This window comes from Bactrocera tryoni, chromosome 1 (genome assembly GCF_016617805.1).
Source record: "Bactrocera tryoni isolate S06 chromosome 1, CSIRO_BtryS06_freeze2, whole genome shotgun sequence".
In the NCBI taxonomy this organism is placed as follows: domain Eukaryota; kingdom Metazoa; phylum Arthropoda; class Insecta; order Diptera; family Tephritidae; genus Bactrocera; species Bactrocera tryoni.
The window spans coordinates 13,307,194-13,326,886 of record NC_052499.1 but is presented as its reverse complement, the minus strand read 5'-3'; the positions used below and the strand labels follow the sequence as shown (position 1 = coordinate 13,326,886).

General features: G+C 36.3%; 1 protein-coding gene across 7 annotated transcripts in view; it reads right to left on the bottom strand.

Annotated features, from left to right (window-relative positions):
• Nucleotides 1–9,096: 9,096 nt before the first annotated feature.
• LOC120782202 (G protein-activated inward rectifier potassium channel 3) overlaps nt 9,097–19,693 on the bottom strand; it is a 90,067-nt gene continuing 79,470 nt past the window's right edge. For 4 of the 7 annotated variants that reach the window (XM_040114352.1, XM_040114350.1, XM_040114351.1 and 1 more), the window contains 5 exons: nt 16,568–16,682; nt 12,693–13,223; nt 12,444–12,633; nt 12,140–12,376; nt 11,506–12,017 (listed from right to left, as the gene is read on the bottom strand). In XM_040114352.1, the coding sequence (XP_039970286.1) occupies nt 11,506–12,017; nt 12,140–12,376; nt 12,444–12,633; nt 12,693–13,223; nt 16,568–16,682 (1,585 nt within the window). Of the gene's footprint in view, nt 12,018–12,139; nt 12,377–12,443; nt 12,634–12,692; nt 13,224–16,567; nt 16,683–19,349; nt 19,479–19,693 lie in introns of all 7 variants that reach the window. The other 3 variants (XM_040114355.1, XM_040114356.1, XM_040114353.1) reach the window with 2 other exon arrangements.

Genomic DNA, 19,693 nt, shown 5'->3' with positions numbered 1-19,693 from the left:
TTCTGAAATTTTTGTATAAAAAAGAGAAGAACGTTTACGGATACAATGCTGTATCAGTTCGTGTAGCACAACAATGATTCGCTCGCTTTCGTCTTGGAAATTTCGATGTGTCGACCTGTCGTTTAAAAAGTCAACGAAATTATTGAAAAGATTAAACAAGACCGCCACATAAGCAGCCACGACATCGCTAAGGAACTTAACATTTTTCATCAAACAGTTTTGAACCATCTAAAAACGGCTGGCTACAAAGAGAAGCTCGATGTTCTGCTACTACATGAATTATCTGTGAAAAATTTGATGGACCGAATTAACATCTGTGATTCTTTGCTGAAACGAAATGAAATCGAACCATTTATAAAGCGAATGGTAACAGGAGACGAAACGTGGATCAAATACGACAATAGTGTGCGAAAAAGATCATGGTCCAAGCGTGGTGAAGCTCAATAAATGGTCGCAAAGACAGGATTGACGCCTCGAAAGGTTATGCTGAGTGTTTGGTGGGATTAGAAAGGAATCATCCACTATGAGCTGCTACAGCCTGCTCGAACGATTGATTCTGCATTTTGCTGTCAACAACTGATGAGATTGAAGCAAGCAATTGAAAAAAACGGTCAGAACTGATCAACAGAAAGGGTTACGTCTTCCATCAAGACAACGCTAGACCGCACACATCTATGATGCCTCGGCAAAAACTGGTAGAGCTTGGCTGGGAAATTTTGATGTTTCCACTATATAGCCATGATCTTGCACCATCGGACTACCATCCCTTAATGGAGTAAAGTTGACTTCAAGAGAAGCCTGTGTAAATTACTGGTCGCTGTTTTTCACCAAGAAACCAGAAAAGTTTTATACTGATGAAATAATGTCTCTGGCGAAAAATGACAAAAAGTGGTCGACCAAAATGGTACATATTTGGTTTATTAAAGTGGTCGACCAAATACTCGTATTACATATTTGGTTCATTACAAATATAAAAAAAATAAGTTGAAGTTTGGTTGAAAATACGAAAAGACTTTTTCGACTATCCAATATAATAAAAAAATCGCATTGAAGCATTAATGTTATTCACAAATAAAAAATATATTTATTTTGTTCGAGCAGTTTGTGTGGCAGCTACAGAGCCTATAGAAGTCCGATGCAAACAATTTAGGGTCACCGACGTTTGCTTTCGGGTTTTACAAATTTCGAGGCATGCTTAAATTATATGCCGATCAGGGTTTAATTTCCTTTTTCTGGAAACTACAGATATTTCTCATTGCTTTCCCTTTGATTTATATTATTTTTAAATGCATGTATATTTCATAGTTGCTAATTGTTCAATTCAACAGCAGTTCGACAATCGCATCAAAGCTTTGGCTTTCAGTAATTAATACTATTGTACATACATACACACATATCATTTTAATATAGCCACAAATGTTATATCAGCCCTGCTTGTCGAAGCGAAGACCATAAATCTAAGGCGCAAGAGCTAATATACCTTTACATTGTTGTTTTTGTAGCAATATTCAAACTACTAGCGTATAAATCGCTCGAGCAAACAAGCAGGAAACTATAATTCTAAGCTGGAAGGGCTCTTTGTGCTCAGCAGAATCGAGTCACTAACCATAGTTATGTAGTATTATGAGAAATGAAAACTTTAACATATCAAATTCGGATATAATATATTCTAGAATAAGTAAGTTTCCGCTCTGTACTTCAAAATTTCAATAATCAGTATCAAAAGCATACGGTCAAAAACCCTTCACTGTTGACAGCCATAACTTCGAAGTCGTGGACAATTTCGTCTATCTTGAAACCAGTATTAACACCAACAACCATGCCAGCCTCGAAATCCAACGCAGAATATCTCTTGCAAACAGATGCTACTTCGGATTGAGTAGGCAATTGAGAACTGAGAATTAAAGTCCTCTCTCACGAACAAGGACTAAACTCTACAAATCACTCATTATTACCGTCCTGCTATATGGTGCAGAGGCATGGACGATGACAACAACTGATGAGTCGGTGTTACGAATACCACGGTCGATGGAACGATGAGCTGTCCAAGTTATTATATGATTCTATAATGTCTATTCAGGGTCTAATAAAAAGCTACAATATTTCCGTTCTTAGTACCCAGCACCTAAGAGTACCGCAGCATTAAAGATTAGTCGTAAGAAGGAATTTCACTTTGTGCAGCAACTTATCTCTTCGACCCATGTACTTACATACTCGTACACTTGTCTTGTTGTGTGACCAGCATAATCAAAACTTTCGTTTAGGTGCCGACAACCACGCGCTGAACGCCTATTGTACTTTCTAGCTGTGTTAATTGAATAAACAGTTAATCAGTGTCACAGCATTAACCGCAGGGGATTATGATTGCTGTGTGGCACTTTTGACACAATAGAAATGCGACCGGCTGCTAATATGTTTTTATGATGGCAACAACAAAATCCACGCAATCATTGTTTATCTGAATTCTGCCGAACGTATGCGGAAACCGAGCTACCACTGGCACGAACTCTGCACTCGAATGATTGCACGATGTAGATATGAATAATAGAAATATTTGTTGTCAACTGTTGGGGTATACCATAAGATTGTAAACCTGTTATAAGAAGATCTTTGAACAAAACATACTCTATAATTCCTGGAATTTTTTGTAAAATACTTCATTTATTGTAATAAAAAATAGATGAAAAGGAATTTTGGGTGCTCATAAAATATTGCTTTTTGAAGGAAAAAATATAGGTTAAGCTAAAACTTGGCTGGATGACGAGTTTCCGGGCACTACCCCAGGAAAATAAACCATTAAGAATTGATATTCTAAGTTTCTTCTTCTTTATTGACCCAGACACCGCTTATGCCGTTATAGCCGCGTTGGCAACAGCGCGACAGTCTTTCTTTCTTTTCGCTGTTTCGCGCCAATTGCAGATTCCATGTGTTGACAGGTTCTTCCCACCTAGTCTTCTCAACGGAGTGGAGGTCTTCCTCTGCTTCTGTTTCCCCGGCCTATACTCCTTAGAATTCTCTTAGAGCTGTAGTGTTTTCATCGATATGGACGACATGACCCAGCCAGCGTAGCTTCTGTGTCTCTCATCCTTGATTGTTTTCTTCATTTCATTTGGGGTGTTTTTTACTTGGCGTAAACTTGGTGTTGGGTTCTGTCCCAAACCCAACGCACAATCCTGGTGAGAAATATTTCGCCTTCTCCCTTTAGCTAGCTTTCAAACAGATGTTTTTTCGCTACCGAAAGGATTTAAGCCAGGAAGTCGTGAGCTGATAGAGCCATATGTAAAAGAATTGCTTCTGGCCACTTCCAAAAGAATGGCGCTCAGAGAAACCAAAGAGGTTGTTATCGAAAAAAACTTACAAAAATAGTCCCCAAAATAATTTTGAATAACCGTAAAGTGAAGTTATTCGAGATAGAATATATTCTAAAGACATCAACTGAACGTGCACTTTATATTATTCACGAATATTTTGATATAAGAAAGTTCTGTGCAAAATTGGTGCCGCGGGGGTCACATTTGACCAAAAACAACGACGAGTTAATGATTCGAAATAGTGTTTGGAGATGTTCAAGCTTAGTAGACCCGAGTTTTTGCGTCGATACGTGACAATGGATGAAACATGACTCCATCATTGCACTTCGAAGTCTAATGGACTGTCATCCGTGTGGGCTGCACACGATGAACCAGCTTGAAAGCGTGGAAAAATGCAGCAGTTGGCTGCAAGGTTATGGCGTCTGTATTTTGAAATGCGCAAAGAATAATCTTTATTGACAACTTTGAAAAAGGAAGAATCATCAACAGCTACTATTACATAGCGTTATTGTACCATAAGAAGAACAAAATCACCGAAAACCGGTTGCATTTGAAGAAAAAGAAAGTTCTTTTTCACCAAAACAATGCACCATGTCACAAGTCAGTGAAAGCAATAGCAAAAGCCTATGAATTGGGCTTCGAATTGTTTTTGCATGCACCATGATCTCCAGATCCAGCCTCCAGCGACTATTTCCTGTTCTCAGATCTCAAAAAAATGCTCGCTAGGAAGAAATTTTAGTCAAATGAAGAGGTGATCTTACACTCTGAGCGATATTTTGAAGTAAAGCACAAATCGCCCTACAAAAATGGTATCGAAAAGTTAGAGAGTCGCTATACGCAGAATATCACCCTTAAATGGAACAATGTTGAACCAAAAAAAAACTAATTTTGTCAAAAAATAGGTTTTAATCCAATATTTTTCAATACCAAAATTCTTAACCCTGGCAACAATATCAATTTTTCAAATTATTTAATTCCTAAGCTCCATTCAATTTCACGAAAGAAATATTTCATAATCCAAAAATTTAAAAAAACATTTTTATAGTTATATCCAAAGTCCAGATATTGCCAATAATAAGAATGTCAGTTAGTGACACTTTTCAAATGTATTGTTCAAATAAGGATATATATATATATACGTATATATTTAGATTTTCACGCCCAGCTTTTAATTGAATATTTCTATTTGAAGAAGCAGTTAATAATAACAAACTCCTTGACGATAACGCCACTTGTTGCCACGCTAAGCAAATATTGTTTACCTGCATTAAAATACATTTAGTGAAAAGCGCAGCAATCGAGTTAAGCGCAAAAAACATAAACTACCAAAAACATTCCGTAACGATTTCAGATTCATTTCACTTTGCTTACAACTGTTTAATAACGAGGATAAGTTAACAAAATTTCATTTTTAACAGCAAAATCAGCAACATAAGACTCTTGCGCACAATTATACCAAACTTAGTTACGCTGTTATAACCATTATAGTTGAGTTATCTATTGATTCCAGCGCCTCTAACTATGCCGAGATTGATGTTAATTTAAAGTTACATAATAATGTCGAAACAGTCAATTTTGTTGTTTATCCTGTTGTTATTGTTAGCGCCATACTTATTGCACATTTATTTTTAATCTAACTAGAGTATTCTTTATTAATTAGCGGTGACTTAGGATGAAAAACAAGCCTCAAAGTACGATATACATATATATTCATCAATATTTATATATATGTATATTGCGGGCACATATGTAGAGTTTCTGATACAAAATTATTTGCGAATTAAATTAGCAAAAGCGCGTGTTTTTCATCAGTGTAAATATTTTCAGTAAGCTAAGTCAACTAAAGAAATCGTGATAAACGCTGTCGGCCAGTTTAAATATTCAAAATGGATGTAAACTTTAAATATATACAAAACTTAAAATATTAAAACAAGTCCTGACGTAAACAAGATTATCTGTGGAACACTTGGGCTGGGTATAGGCTGGGTGTGGAGTTCATAAAACCGAAACTTTGAAACTAGGCATATATCTGAATGACAAAAAACCTGGAAATTGTAAATTAAACGCAAAATATTTACTTTTTTATCAATGTTTATTTTGTCGCCTTTAAAGTAATCCTCAATAGACACAATACACCTATGCCAATGATTTTTCTAGTCCTTGAAACACTTTTCAGAAGCACCCTTTGGGTGACCTTCAGCTCCTTCAGCGTATTTTGTTTTATCTGTTCGCTCGACCGAAAATAAGTTCCATTCCGATGATTGTTGACTCATAAGCCCCTGTCTCGTCGGCAGTTATATGCTCTCCATTAATGCGGGAACGGAACTCGCACAATTAAGGATGTCCATGAGAGCTGCTTACCGTACTCTTTTTGAAAACAATTTAGCTTAATCGGAACGAGTCGCACAGCAACGCGTTTGATACCCTAAATATCCATCAAAATCATTGGAACGGACTCGCGAGAGATGTCAAGCTCTGTTGCTATCTCTCTGACACTTACCCGACGATTTTCAAACACCATATCCTTCACTTTTTTAATATTTTCAACATTTGAAGAGTCGTCCAGAATGAGGTATGTCTTCAACAATCTCTCGACCGTTTTGAAGGCTTTGTACCACTCGTAGGCTTTTGTTTTTGATAAAACTGAATCAACGTAAGTCCAACATTCGTATTGATTCCGCACACGATATTTGGTTAGAAATACAAAATTTGAGACTAATTCTTTGTTCAATATTTTTGTCCTTTGTAAAGATCACAACGTACTATTAAGGTCTAACGACTTAAGCAGCTGCTGTAAACAAACCGGTTGACAGATCGCGCTCATATTTGGCATACTAATTAAGGTTAGTACTACTAAGTTAGCAAAATTCAACTCTTTGAAATATCATTTACCCGTGAATTAAATTTTTGAATTTAATTACTCCAATATTATCGGAAACTAACAAGCATATAAATACTTGCTATCGTGCTATCACCGGAAAAGCAAAATTTTACAAAGTAATCTGCAAAATCAAAACTTTTATAAGGCAGAAATTGATGGAAACGTAGGCAAAAGTCCTGGCATGTCCCCTAATTTTATAACAATACTTTCACTACTCTTAATGCAAAGGCTCTCCACTTGACATTAGCCACCATTTTTACTTACTTCCAATACCCCTTTCATTATGGTGAAACTTCTTCAAAAAACCTGATAAAAAAGAAAAACAAAAATTGATTATTATTACTTTTGAATAACTTAAATCTCGAATTATGAAAAAAATTCAATTGATTTCAAATTTCTATGCTAGAATACCCCCTCACCTCTCATTACTCTAATACTTTTTTTTGGCTTGGAACTTATTTCTCACAAACATTGCTCATTAGTTGCCGGGTGGTCTTCGTTCATTTATAGTGAATTAAAGATTTGAGTCCTCTCTCTCTCCCTCTTTTTTTCGCTCTTAAACGTTTATTTACGACAACGATAAGGTTACTCACATAAATTATAAATTCTGTAACGTATTTGAATAGTGAATAATATAAACTTTTCAAACCGAAGCTCTTTAAAAATATTGAATTCATCACAATCTGCGCCTAAAAGCACATAACAAATTTTCCACTGACGTCGAGACCAAAATCAGTGATCAAAAGCGATCGACAGTTTGCGCCTAAAATCATGCAAAATACTAATACGGTAAAGTGATCGTACAATAAATGTCACTGCCACTGTTACAATTGTTATGAAATAGCTGTTTAGGAAGCGTTGAAATCATTGAAGGAAATATGTATTAGATGAAAAAAATTATATATAATATATAGTAATATAAATACATAATTAGAAATCAAATTCCGACTTTCAAGTGCTGTAGTTACTTAGTAGTTGACATTTTGTAGAAAATTAAATATTTTACCGTGTACATTTGGTGTTGCTTCGCCATCCGCTTTGTTTGAACTCTGCTCTCTTTTCAACCACTTCACCGCTGAACGCTTATAAGACAGGTATCCGTTTGAATTGAATTTATTAAGAGGGCGCTCTGTTATTAAAATGTAATAAACGCTTGAAATTCAAACTGTAATTATTTCATTCGATCCTCAATAATTTTTTATGCCAGTCTATTATACCACTTCATGTTCAACACCACCTATGTGGCACTGTGCTGCTCTTAACAAAACTGAAAGTACTTACTTCGAGAGCTATAAATTTATGTTCTCTAACTGGTAGGTTAGATTAGGTTAGATGGCCAATCGAAGATCACACGTGGACTGCTATATGTAGTCCTTTGTGAAGCCATAGAAAAGAAGAACTCCTGTGCTCGAACTTATAAATTAGCAGAACGCTAAGTTAGTTCGGTGAGATGTCTGAAGACATGCGCTCACAAGTGTTTACCTCTTGACCCACCAGGACAGTCAATAAGGAAGTGTTGCGTTGTTTCCACCTCATCTTATTACATACAGCTTCTGTAAATGGCGTCTAGGGAAATTTTCAACCTTGTAGCACGGACGCCAATAGGACAAAGGCTTGTTAAAAGCCCCACAACTAGAGAGAGGCTGGACTTACTTTAGGCAAAGAGATCACCAAATCTCCTGCGATCGATATTTGGCAAAAAGGCTTTTGCGACAGCGCTGCCCAAGCTTCCGCGAAGCCAAGCTATCTAGTAGTAGGACACAAGAGGACACGGGAGTACCGACTCGCTCCCATTCTACCAATAGCGGTTCCAGGGTGCCTTTCCTTGCTACCTCATCAGCTTTACAGTTTCCTGCGATTCCGCTATGGCCCGGCACCCATACCAGTCTTATCACAAAGACACTCTATGCTATTGATAGTGAGGTTAAGAACTCCTCAACCAACCGCCTGCTACATATGTATGTATATGAGTGAATGGTCACTTCTCTGAAAGAGTCTGTACTCCGGAGCAGATTGGAAGACAATGCAATAGTCAGGAAATCTGAAGCTGAAGTTAGTAGAGAGCTCCTGGCAGTAAATCCCTCCAGCAACCGTCCCACTAAGCTTTGGCCTACCCGTAAAGAAGCTTTGTGCCTCTCTTCTCCAACGGCTTCTTCCCATCCACAGCTTCCTCGTCGGTATATGGGCAGAGAAAGAGCCGTCAGCGTTCGGTTTAGCGACACCATGATCTAAGTGAACCGGAATGAAGTCAAAGTGTGTGAGGATATCCTAATTTTCAGATACGTGTTCTTTTAAGAACCCAATTTCCCTCAGTTTGATAGCCACTTTCGCAGCCATGCACCTTCTGGCGATGTCTACGGGCACTAATAGTGCCGAACTGTAAATTGTATTAATTTCCTTTTTAATAAAAACACGACAATAATTTTAATTTTTTTTTCACATAAAAACGCTCAAACGTTTTTTATTCAAATTTTCCAACTGGTTTGCAATATGTTTCAAATTTTTTGTTTATTTTTTAATTTTTGTTTTGTCTTTGCTTACATAAATACACACATAATTTATCATGTGTAAAAGTAATACTTCCGTGTTTTTGGCCTTTTACTGCAGAAACTTGCCCTCACTGTACAAGTAAGTAGTATAATTTAAAAAATATATGTATGTATAATTCATAATAGACTTTTGAAAAATCTTAGCATATACAATATTATATATATACACATCTAAAACTCTTTTGGCAATATGCAATATTTTTTTATTGATACTCAATGGGTTCTTTAAAATCTATGGACAGATTCTTATAGAGTTAATGCTTTAATATCTTGCTTTAAAATCTTTAAAATCAGTGTTCTTTCGTTTTTTCATTCGTAATTTGTTTTTCTTTTGTTTATTTGGTAAATCTTGTACATTTATATAAACAGCCAACTTTTATTATCATATCAACATTGTCAAATATACTTTTCAGTTAAACATACATACATACATAGTTTAGGGAAATACATTTCTGGGACAGTTAATTGAAACCTTCGTGTTTAAAAATATAGCATACTTTATTATTTATTATTATTTACTAGGCGTTGAAACTGGTTGTCAAAAACAGCTGTTTCGCTATGTACGCATATTTTTGTAGTTGCCTGTAATTGCCTCCATTAACTGCTAAATTCGTTTCGTGTTACTGCCGTTCACCTTTATTGAGCGTTCATTTTTTCATGTGTAATACAATATGTTCAAATATTTGCTTTTGCTTTTGTTTTCGTTTCAATTCTTGCTGCTCAAAATACGTTCACCCTACGCCACAAACGCGTATTTCAGACTTTGTGTGTATGACAGCTTGTTAAGTGTGTAACGGTAACATAGAGTTTGCTTTAGTGAACTGTCAAAAATGCAACACTGTTTGTATTTGCATTATTTTAAACTTCACAAAATTGTGTTTACGGCGTGTTAAAATAAAAATTTAAATTTGAAATGTGCGAGCTTTGAATTTCATTTTTAGTTTTAAGTATTCAATTGAAATATGAAAATTTATCGATTTCGGGCATGTATTTGAAATTCAGGCATGCTTTATTTAAAGTATGAACTATCGAATATCGAAATTTGAAAATTTATTGATTTTTTCAAACTTAACCTCCTTAATGCTTAGCAACACAAGGCTTAATAAACTCGTGTTTGTCTCGTAAAGTGAACATAATTGACTTGAATTGCAGAACATTTTTTTTTGACAATTTTCAATATTACAATTACAGTGCTTTGTGTTTTTTTGATTTTTTGATTTTTTTTACATAACATTTCTGCATTTTTTAAAAGCTCAATTTCTGCCATGATTGTAAAACCGACTTTCTTACAATTTATATTTAAAAAATACCAATTTTCTGCACTTAGTTATTAAGCTTAAATACTAAAGTAAATTTAAAATTGCTCTGTAGGCTTAAACTAGTTTGGAAAAAATTTTAAAAATAATTTGCAGGAATTCTAAAACAACAGTCTAAATCAAAAAAATTAAAAACTACCTTGAATACGGTCACTAGAAGCTTAAAGTATGTTAAAAAAACTTTCATTTCCGCAGAGCTTTGCTTTTAAAGAACCTTTTTTATTTTTTTTGCATCAATTTTTTTTCCAAAAACGAAAATTCGCGTTATTTTTTGTATTTTTTGAGCACGCCTCGTATATATGCAAACCTTGTTGTGTGTAAATGTTTTTTTTTTGTTTTTCTAACTGTTTGTGTATATTTATTAATGTTGTCTTTAAAAGTTTAAAAATGAAACTTTCATAAACATTTGTTGTCTTACTACATAACATAAAACCTATGCATAAGCATATCCCGATAATAAATCGAAATAAAATCATAATTACAATAATAGTAAATTCTCGCGTCCAACAACAAAACTTATTTAATACAACACTGAAAACGAGGCTTAATGGTATAAATGGACAAAATGACGCGTAAACGTTGGATTAATTGACGACTTCTTTCGTTTGTATAACGACACTTCTTCGTATAGCGCGTCGAGCTATTCGCAAACGGTTGAGTTGTAAACAATTCGGTTGTAAACGGTTCGGTTGTAAACGATTGAGTTGTAAATGGTTCAGTTGTAAGCGGTTGCGTTATAAAAGGTTGAGTTGTAAACGGTTGAGTTGTAAACGTTTGAGTTGTAAACCGTTGAGTTGTAAACCGTTGAGTTGTAAACGTTTGAGTTGAAAACGTTTGAGTTGTAAACCGTTGAGTCGTAAACGTTTGAGTTGTAAATGGTTTAGTTGTAAACGATTGAGTTGTAAATGGTTCAGTTGTAAACGTTTGAATTGTAAACCGTTGAGTTGTAAACGTTTGAGTTGTAAACCGGCGCGATTTGCAAATTTTGCTTACGACGCGTTTCAAACCGACTCTTCACTGACATAGAAAACACTTATGCTCTTTCCAAACCGCCATTCGACAACTAAGGAGGTAGCGCCCACGAAACGCTGAAACGTTGAGCAAATTGCGCTGCTATTGGCATTGCTCACATGACTGCAATTCACTCACAACTAATATTAACTTACTTTTTGCTAAAACTACTGCTAGTTGCGCGTATGACTTTCCACTACAATTAAAGCTGTATATATGGAAGAAACTATTTTAATTAAATATTAATCAATAATGTTTTGTAATTTAATTTTAGGCGAAGAAAAAATTAAATTATATGCAATCGAAGCGGCTTGCGCGGCAGACAAATGAATACGGTCAGTCAATGCTTTGCAAAAAAGTTCCTTGCTTTTCCACGCAACATTACAACAACAATCATTCAAGAAACACCAACATATGACACTTTGTCGCCGCCATTATCAACAAATCGAATCGACCGATAGCTGATCTTGTTTGATCGATAAGCGTCGACCGCTTGATGGTGTCTTCTTGATGCCGCCACCATTACTTCTATCTTGATTGTTATTGTTATTATTATTATATGTAGCACTCGCCGCCATTGCTGGTGAGAGTGTATTTGGCGTGGTGGTGGTGGGATTAATGGTGAGATTATTGGTGCTGCTGCTGCTGCTGCTGCCGGAATTGGTTTTCTCATTAATACTATGTAGATTTGTGGAGAGTGCCAACGAGGGTATTTGTATCGCTGAGCCGCCAACTGTGAACGACGGTGGCACATAGTGATAGCTACCGTTTGTACTACCGCCACCACCACCACAATTCAGCGGTTGCAGCTCCTCGGCGAGCACCCCATTGGGGATGGAATTGTTGCGTGTTTGCAGACGTGAGTCCAACGACTCATCGCTATTCGGATCTAAACGATCCACAGATATGGTGGATGGTATGTGCATAAGACCGGCGGAAAAGGCGCGCTCTGAAAGTGCATGTAAAATGAAGAATTAATTTCGCTGATGAATTTAAAACTTGCAGTTAAGTACACTACAAGCTGACATTGTTTTGCAAAACCCTTCTTGATTTTGGTCAATCGCCACTCACCTAAGCCTAGTTTGGAATTCTTAGCATATTCGGCCTTCACATCATCCAATTGTTTGGCGCTACAAAGTGGTGTATCCACATCATAGGTGTTATTGAACAGCGTGTAATCCACCTCGTACTCGCCCGTTTCTTTACGAAACGACACCACATTCACAAAACGATGACCCCAAAGTATCTCCGAAGGCAGGTAACTGCTGCGCGCCTGTGTTGTCATGCCGGTGGACTCTATAACGCCCTCTACAAAACCAAATATTATATGAGCTTAAATGCAACTTCGTTATTTGAGACCACGTTTAGTACTCACCCAACATACAAACAACCTCAAAGCGTTCCTTCAACATGTCCGACGCCGAAAGCATATACAACGGACTGTTGCGATCGATTTTGTGCACGATCGTTGTCGGCCAAATGAACATTAGCCGATCTTCGCCACCATCTGCGCCGACTGTCAGCTCTTGCTGATAGAACGGTAATATTTCGCCCTCTTTAGTAATCTATAAAAAGAAGCAATCATTATATACAGTGTTACCAGCATGATAGTTTGCATACCAACCTTCTTTCTTATGATCTGCGCCCGCACGTGCGCCTCTATAATATGACTCTTTCGCATATCACCCACCCGGAACATCAGACATGGCACCCCATCCCGATGACAAATCACAGCATTTCGCGAGAAGAGCAACGTTTGTGCGCGTTTCTTGGGACGCGACAACTTCGCAAACACAATACCAACCATAAATGCTTGTATGAAAACACCCAAAATACACTGCAAACACATTATGAATATCGCCTCGGGACACTCCTCCGTTACGAAGCGATTGCCATAGCCTATTGTCGTTTGTGTTTCCACCGAATACAGAAAGGCCGAGACAAAGCTGCGCACCTCCGTTACACACATGCGATGCGTCACATTCACATTGCGTTCGGGAAAGAAATCACGATTGTAAATATATTCGAAATCGCCATGCGCATATGCGATCACCCACCAAACGAACGCGAACAGCGCCCACGAGATGAGAAAACTGAGCGCGAACACGAGCATTGTCCAACGCCATTGTGCATCGACCAGGGTGGTGAAGATATCCTGAAGGTAGAGGAAATAAGAAATTTTAATTTTGTCAGCGAAATTATTTTTTGGGATAAGAGCAACATACATATAAAGGATTAAGATAGCGTTTTAATTTTAAATCAACCTAATAAACTCAAATTAGATATTCATTGTGACTTAAAAGCACCCGGAAATTTTAAATGAAACGCAATATATTTAATTCTTCACCAACATTTATTTTTACGCCTTCAAAGAAATCCCCACCAATTGTAATACACTTATGCCAAGGAGTTTTCCAGTCCTCGAAGCACTTTTCATAAACACGTTTTCGAATGATCTTCAGCTCCTTCAACGAATTTTGTTTTATCCCTTCGATCGACGGGAAACGGATTCCATTCCGATAACTGTTGACTTATTTGCATGTCAAACTCATGTCTCATTGGCAGTTAAAATGTTCTCCATGAATATGGAATCGGCATTCCCACGATCAAGCGTGTCCAAAGAGAGCTGTTTACGGTACTCTTTTTGAAAACAATTCAGCTTTATCGGGACAAGTCCAGCAGGAACGCGTTTCATACCCAAAATATCCAACCAAATCATTCGCACGGACTTCTGAGAGGTGTTAAGCTCCCCTAACATCTATCTAACACTTTCCTAATGATTTTCAAACACCATATACTTCACGTTTTTAATATTTTCATCAGCTGAAGAGGTCGAAGATCGTCCAGAGGGAGTCATGTCTGCGACGATCTCTCGTATCCACTTTGTTTTATTAAAGAATCACACATTTTGACTAATCACATGACAACATAAACGGTTTAAAGTAAGGAGTAAAATAGGAAATCACTATAATGGATTCAAAGTCAGCTGGAAAATCGGATAAAGAAGAATAACTTTTGAGTTTACTTAAAAACACTTGAGAACATGTTTCCACGCCGTTTTATGAAGATAACTCACACGCTGACCGACATAGTCTGCTAGAGTGACAAAATGACCGAAGCTACTGTAATCAGCGGACCGATTTTATATAATACTTGTATATAGTATTATCGACTTTAAACTTTATCGTGAAGTTTCCTGGTTCTGTATTATAAATATTGTATACTTAGTGAGTCATTGCACTTTTAGTGGATATTTTTGAACAGTTTTCAGAATAGAGAATAGAGTATAAAATATGCAACACACACTTTTCATTCTTCAATTTGTTTGTTTTATCACAAAGTAATAGATAAACGAAAGGATAGAGTTATTTATTAAATAACTCATGAGATAAATGGCTTCGCAGCTTTCTATAGACATACGCAATCGTTTGTAGAAAATTTGTATGCCTACTCGGCACAAATGTGGCTGAATTTCATTAATGAAGCAAGCGTGGTTGTGGGCTGGTTGCAATAGAACTGTAATTTTAAATAGCCCATAAGAATAAATCTCATGGTGTCAAATCAAACTATCTAGAGAGCGAATGCTGATAACCAAATTGGGAGAGTACACAATCTGGAAATGTCTGCATGAAATTGAAGTGTTTCAAAGACTGTATGATATGTGGCACCGTCTCGTTGAAACCACATACTGGCCATATCCATATCATACAATATCGGCAAAGTTGGTGTAACTTAATTTTCCAAAAACTATGGTCCAAGTATGCTTCCAGCCAAAATCCAAACCAAACTGTGGCAAGTTGTGGATGCATGTGGGTTCCCAGAACAGCGATTTCGGCTTTTAACAAACCCGTCCAGGAAATATTTTTGATCAGCATTCAAGCTTTCATTATTTTTGAAATATTGTTCAACAATGCAGACATGTTGTGCTAAGATATAAGAAATTACACAAACAAGAAATTAAAAAGTAAAAATCCTCTTGCCTGAAAATGCCATTCAAAGACCTTGATGAACTAGTTCAGAATTTACTAAAATTGGAACTATTGGTAACATTAGATCTTGGCTAACAAAAATTTATAACTATTAAACAGTTTTCTGTTTTAATAAATGTATTTAATCATTAAACAACAGTAATTTCCATAGTTAACTATAACCCATGATATTTCATTCAATATAACCAGGCATATTCCAAAATGAACGAAAACTCGTGTAAATATTATAAACCCTACCCACCTACTTTTCCGCTAATTCTTAGTAAAGCCAAATATTTTGAAAACATTTACGATTACTTTAATGACAATTTCAAATATTTCAACAACAAAATTAATGAATGCATTGTGTTCTACTAACCTTGTGACGTAAAAAACTTAGGTAATTTACGCGCCACGCCTACAACTATTAAAAACGGTAATCTTGAGATCACAACAATAACTAAACTAAATTATGTAAAACAAAAACATTGTCGAAAAAAGGTTACAATATCATAACAATGGAAGGTCGTCAATCGCTTTTAAACACAATCTCATCTAGATCTCCTGTGGTACCTGCTTTGTGCTTGACCCTTCCATTGTCAGAAAACAGCTGGAAGAAGAAGTGTGTAGCACTGCCTGTTTTTTACGATATAAATTAGGGCAATTTCAGCAAAGCAGCACATTCGCAAAACAATCGCGTCTCTAAGCACACAAGTGAGCAACTCAAAGAAGAATCAACAACGAACTCTTCCGTGGTTAAACAAATTTCGAGCTTAAGCTAATTTCTTATAAAAACTCAATAAAAATGACTGAAGTCGCAACAAACGTCATCAACAAAGCTGGTGCTGCCATATTACCACCTCAACCGTACGAAGTTACTCCACCGAATCCTGGAGAACCATCGGCATTGCAGAGACTTGCCGCACTGTCCGCTGCTGCAGTGGCTCATGACAGAGAAAACAACAGAGAGTCGGACTCCGAATCCGATTCTGCTTACAGTGACAGTGATGACAACACGGACACAGACACCGACATCGACGACTCCGATTTCGTAACCTTCAGCCTACCGTTTCGGGCACGTCGTTCAACACTACCAGCCGCACTCGAAGGACGGCAACTAGCTGAAGTGGCCAAATCTGCCGTAAGAAAGATGTGGTCACGACGTATGCGAAATCGATCAATATGCAATTGACGGATAGAGGGCGTGTTCCAAATCAAGCAAAAACTATTTATTAATCTAACTAATTAATTAACTAGTCTATGTAAAAGTGAAAGTCTTAGAACTACCATGAGTTATGAATAAATATCTATAGTCGAATCAATAACAATTTTTTTGAAACGAGAAATTTTAGATTAAGTTTATATTTAATAAAACTTTGTTGAGATTCTGAGTCACATAATTTTGTTCGCCTTGCTCCTTAAATTATTAATATAAAAAAGAACGCTTTTAACTAACTCTAACTGTTGATTTGTTTGCTTGCTTTATTTTTGTGTTTTTTATTTATTATTATTTTAATTTACTCGCACTCACCTGTAGATATCTGCGCCGGCGTTTCGCCACATTGCCTTGAACCACATTACACTCGCCATGCTTGAAGATTACACGTTTCCGCACACGCCGTGAACTGAAACGTGTCTGTCGATACCTGCAATGACAGATAAGCAGAGACACAAAAAATTAAGATCAGCGTTATTAAGCGCGTAAGTGAGAAAAAAATACATATAAATTAATGCTTAAGTATACACTTAAGTACAGCATATCTATTAGGGGTATTAATCGCTGCAAAGCCACCGTATGACAGCTGTATTAGCGTGAAAGGCTTCTTTGTTTTTTTACTTTTTTTGGCTATCTCGCCAGCTGTGGTAAAGGAAATTACGAATTTAAGTGAGATTTTCAGCTTTCATTAACTGTCGTGTCTGCTATAATTTGAATAGATTGCATAGAACTGGAGTGGAATGAACAGATGACCGAGTAAAATACTACTGTGGCAAAAATTAGTAAGACAAATTTCTGCGCCGAAACGTTCAAAATGTCTGAAGAGGTCTTCGTCATAATTGTTAGTCGCGAGCAAATGTTTTTGATTGGTACAAATTATTCCAAGATGCACGAGAACGCGTTGACCACGTGCAGGACGGCCAACACCTACTGATGATCCACACGTCAATAGAATAAAAGAACTGGTGCTTGAAAATCGACGATTAACGGTCAAAAATCTCACCGGCATTGTTGGAATATCGAAAATATCAGTGAAAACCATTTTAAAAGTCCATTTGGGCCTAAGAAGAGTGAAGTCACGATTAATTCCAAAATAACCTAATTTTTTCAAAAAGCAGCCTCGTGTTGACGTCTGTGAAACAATGCTTTCCGACTACCAAGATGTTATAAAACGTATTATTTATTATTAGTCTAGTGTCGATACTTGCAACCCGGAAACTGACGGAAAATCTTGGAAAAGGTGAGCCAAAGTCCAAAACCACGTCAAAGCAGGTCAAAATCAAGGTTTATATTGAGAGTTTTTTTCGATTATAGAGGTATGGTGTACTCCGAATTCCCTCTGACCAGCCAAATTATAATTACTTTGAGGAGAATGACAAAGATTATAAAGACTAAATTAATAATTTTACAATTATGAACAGTCTGAAGGCTTACTATTTTTTAAATAATCTCTTAATCAATTCGCACCCAAAAATAATATTCCAATTAAAGTAAATTGCATTGAAACCTTCATTTTCATTCCAAATAACAAATGTATGTCTGGTTTATTAATCATATTTATACTTATATTGATTGCAATATAAGTATTTACACATTTGGCGCCTGGCAATCATTATGCAAGCACTATTTAATCAATAAATTTTAATTAAACAGTAAATAATCAAGCACAAAGTGATTAATATTAAGCCGAAGACACACAAATACTTAACTATAGAATTAAAGTAAATGTGGTACACAAATAACTAAGTGATTATGTCTATATATAAATCAAATTTTCATAGAGAAATAAACAAATTAGATTGCTTTATGGCCACAGAGAATAATCATCGCTTATCATTTACATACAACAAGTCAATTGAAAAGTTCCCAGCTTAACATTTTTTTGGCAAAATTCGTTATTTTATTTAACATAGATCCCCTTTATGCGTGAGACACTAGTTAAAGCGAGCCTCTAACCGCTCCACGCCAGTTGGGTCTAGGTAACCGAAACAGATCAGAATTTTTATCCGGCATAGGACTGGCGACTACGCATAATTCTACGTACGTAGTACGAATTGTCCTTTACTTCAAAAAGTCCTCAGCTTAAGCAATCTCCTCTTCATCCGAAGAAAGTTTATTCCCAGCGAGCATTCTTTTGAGATCTGAAAAAAGGAATTAGTCGCTGGGGCTAAATCTGGAGAATACGGTGGATGCAGAAGCAATTCGAAGCCCACTACATGAATATCTACCTTTTTGTATTGTTGAAATAGCGCTTTATAGATATGAACCCACACATTCTTGAATCATATGATCTACACTTTCATTTGATATCTTTAGAGCCCCTGCTATTTTGAACAACTTCACTTTACGGTAATCCAAAATTATTTTGCAGACGTCTAAACTTTACACACTATTACACTATCTCTAGTGGAGTACCGCAAGTAGCAAGTTTTAGGCCCACATTCATGGAGGACCTGGATTTCCACCTGACCCAAATACTCAGTGGCCATGAGTGCTTTAGAAACTAGCTGTACACATATTGTCAAGATTTTAGTCCGCATTGTCCGACGTATACAGAGTGTATAGAAGACGCCGAGCAAGTACTCTATCATTAGCCTTCGGTTATCAAGTATAAGAGAAAAGCTGAAAACCACACTTGGAGGTAGTTCACGATGGAAAATTTTAAAGCACTTTTGTGCGAGTCCTCTGTAAAATGGAAAGCTGTCAGCGTAGCGTCAGCGTTAATTATGATAAAATTGAGACATTTACAGGAGATTAAGCGTTAATCACTCCGTACAATAGAGGACACTTAAATGTCGTCTTCTTTTGTCTCATGAAGTAATGAATGAGTAGGTTAAGTTCAGCGGCTTCCTCCTACTATAAAAAATTAGTAATCCTTGGTGGTTGGTCAAGAGTTAATGGAATTATTTCAGGCCTTCCTTAAGCCTCAATATACTCTCTATAGCAATGTTCAACTTTCCAGCTGATTTTAAGTCCGATATAAGGATTTCCAAAAAATTAACTGTTTCTTGTTTAACAAATTAGTATAAAATCAACTTAATGTCATTAACATAAGCATTATAAATTTATATATAGTAGGTTAAATCAATAAATTTACCACAGCAAACTTTGTATCGGCAGGCAAGTGATTAACATAATGCACAACAGTAGAAACAACATTTCTGCTTGGAAATGGCAAAAACTGTTGGACAAAATCGCAAATAGTTTACAGGACATGAACTTTTTCCTATTTTTTGCAGCGAGATGGTTTCAAATGAAGGAAAGCGTTAAGTGAGCGTATCATGAGCAGTACAAAAACTTTAAACTTATTTTCAATATATGTATTTTTCTTATAAATCCACATAAATATGCCGAATTTGACTAAATTTGTTTTTTCTTCTAACACTTTTTCACTATAATTTTTAATGCTTTGTAATTTCAACTGTGTGAGTGTTATATTTG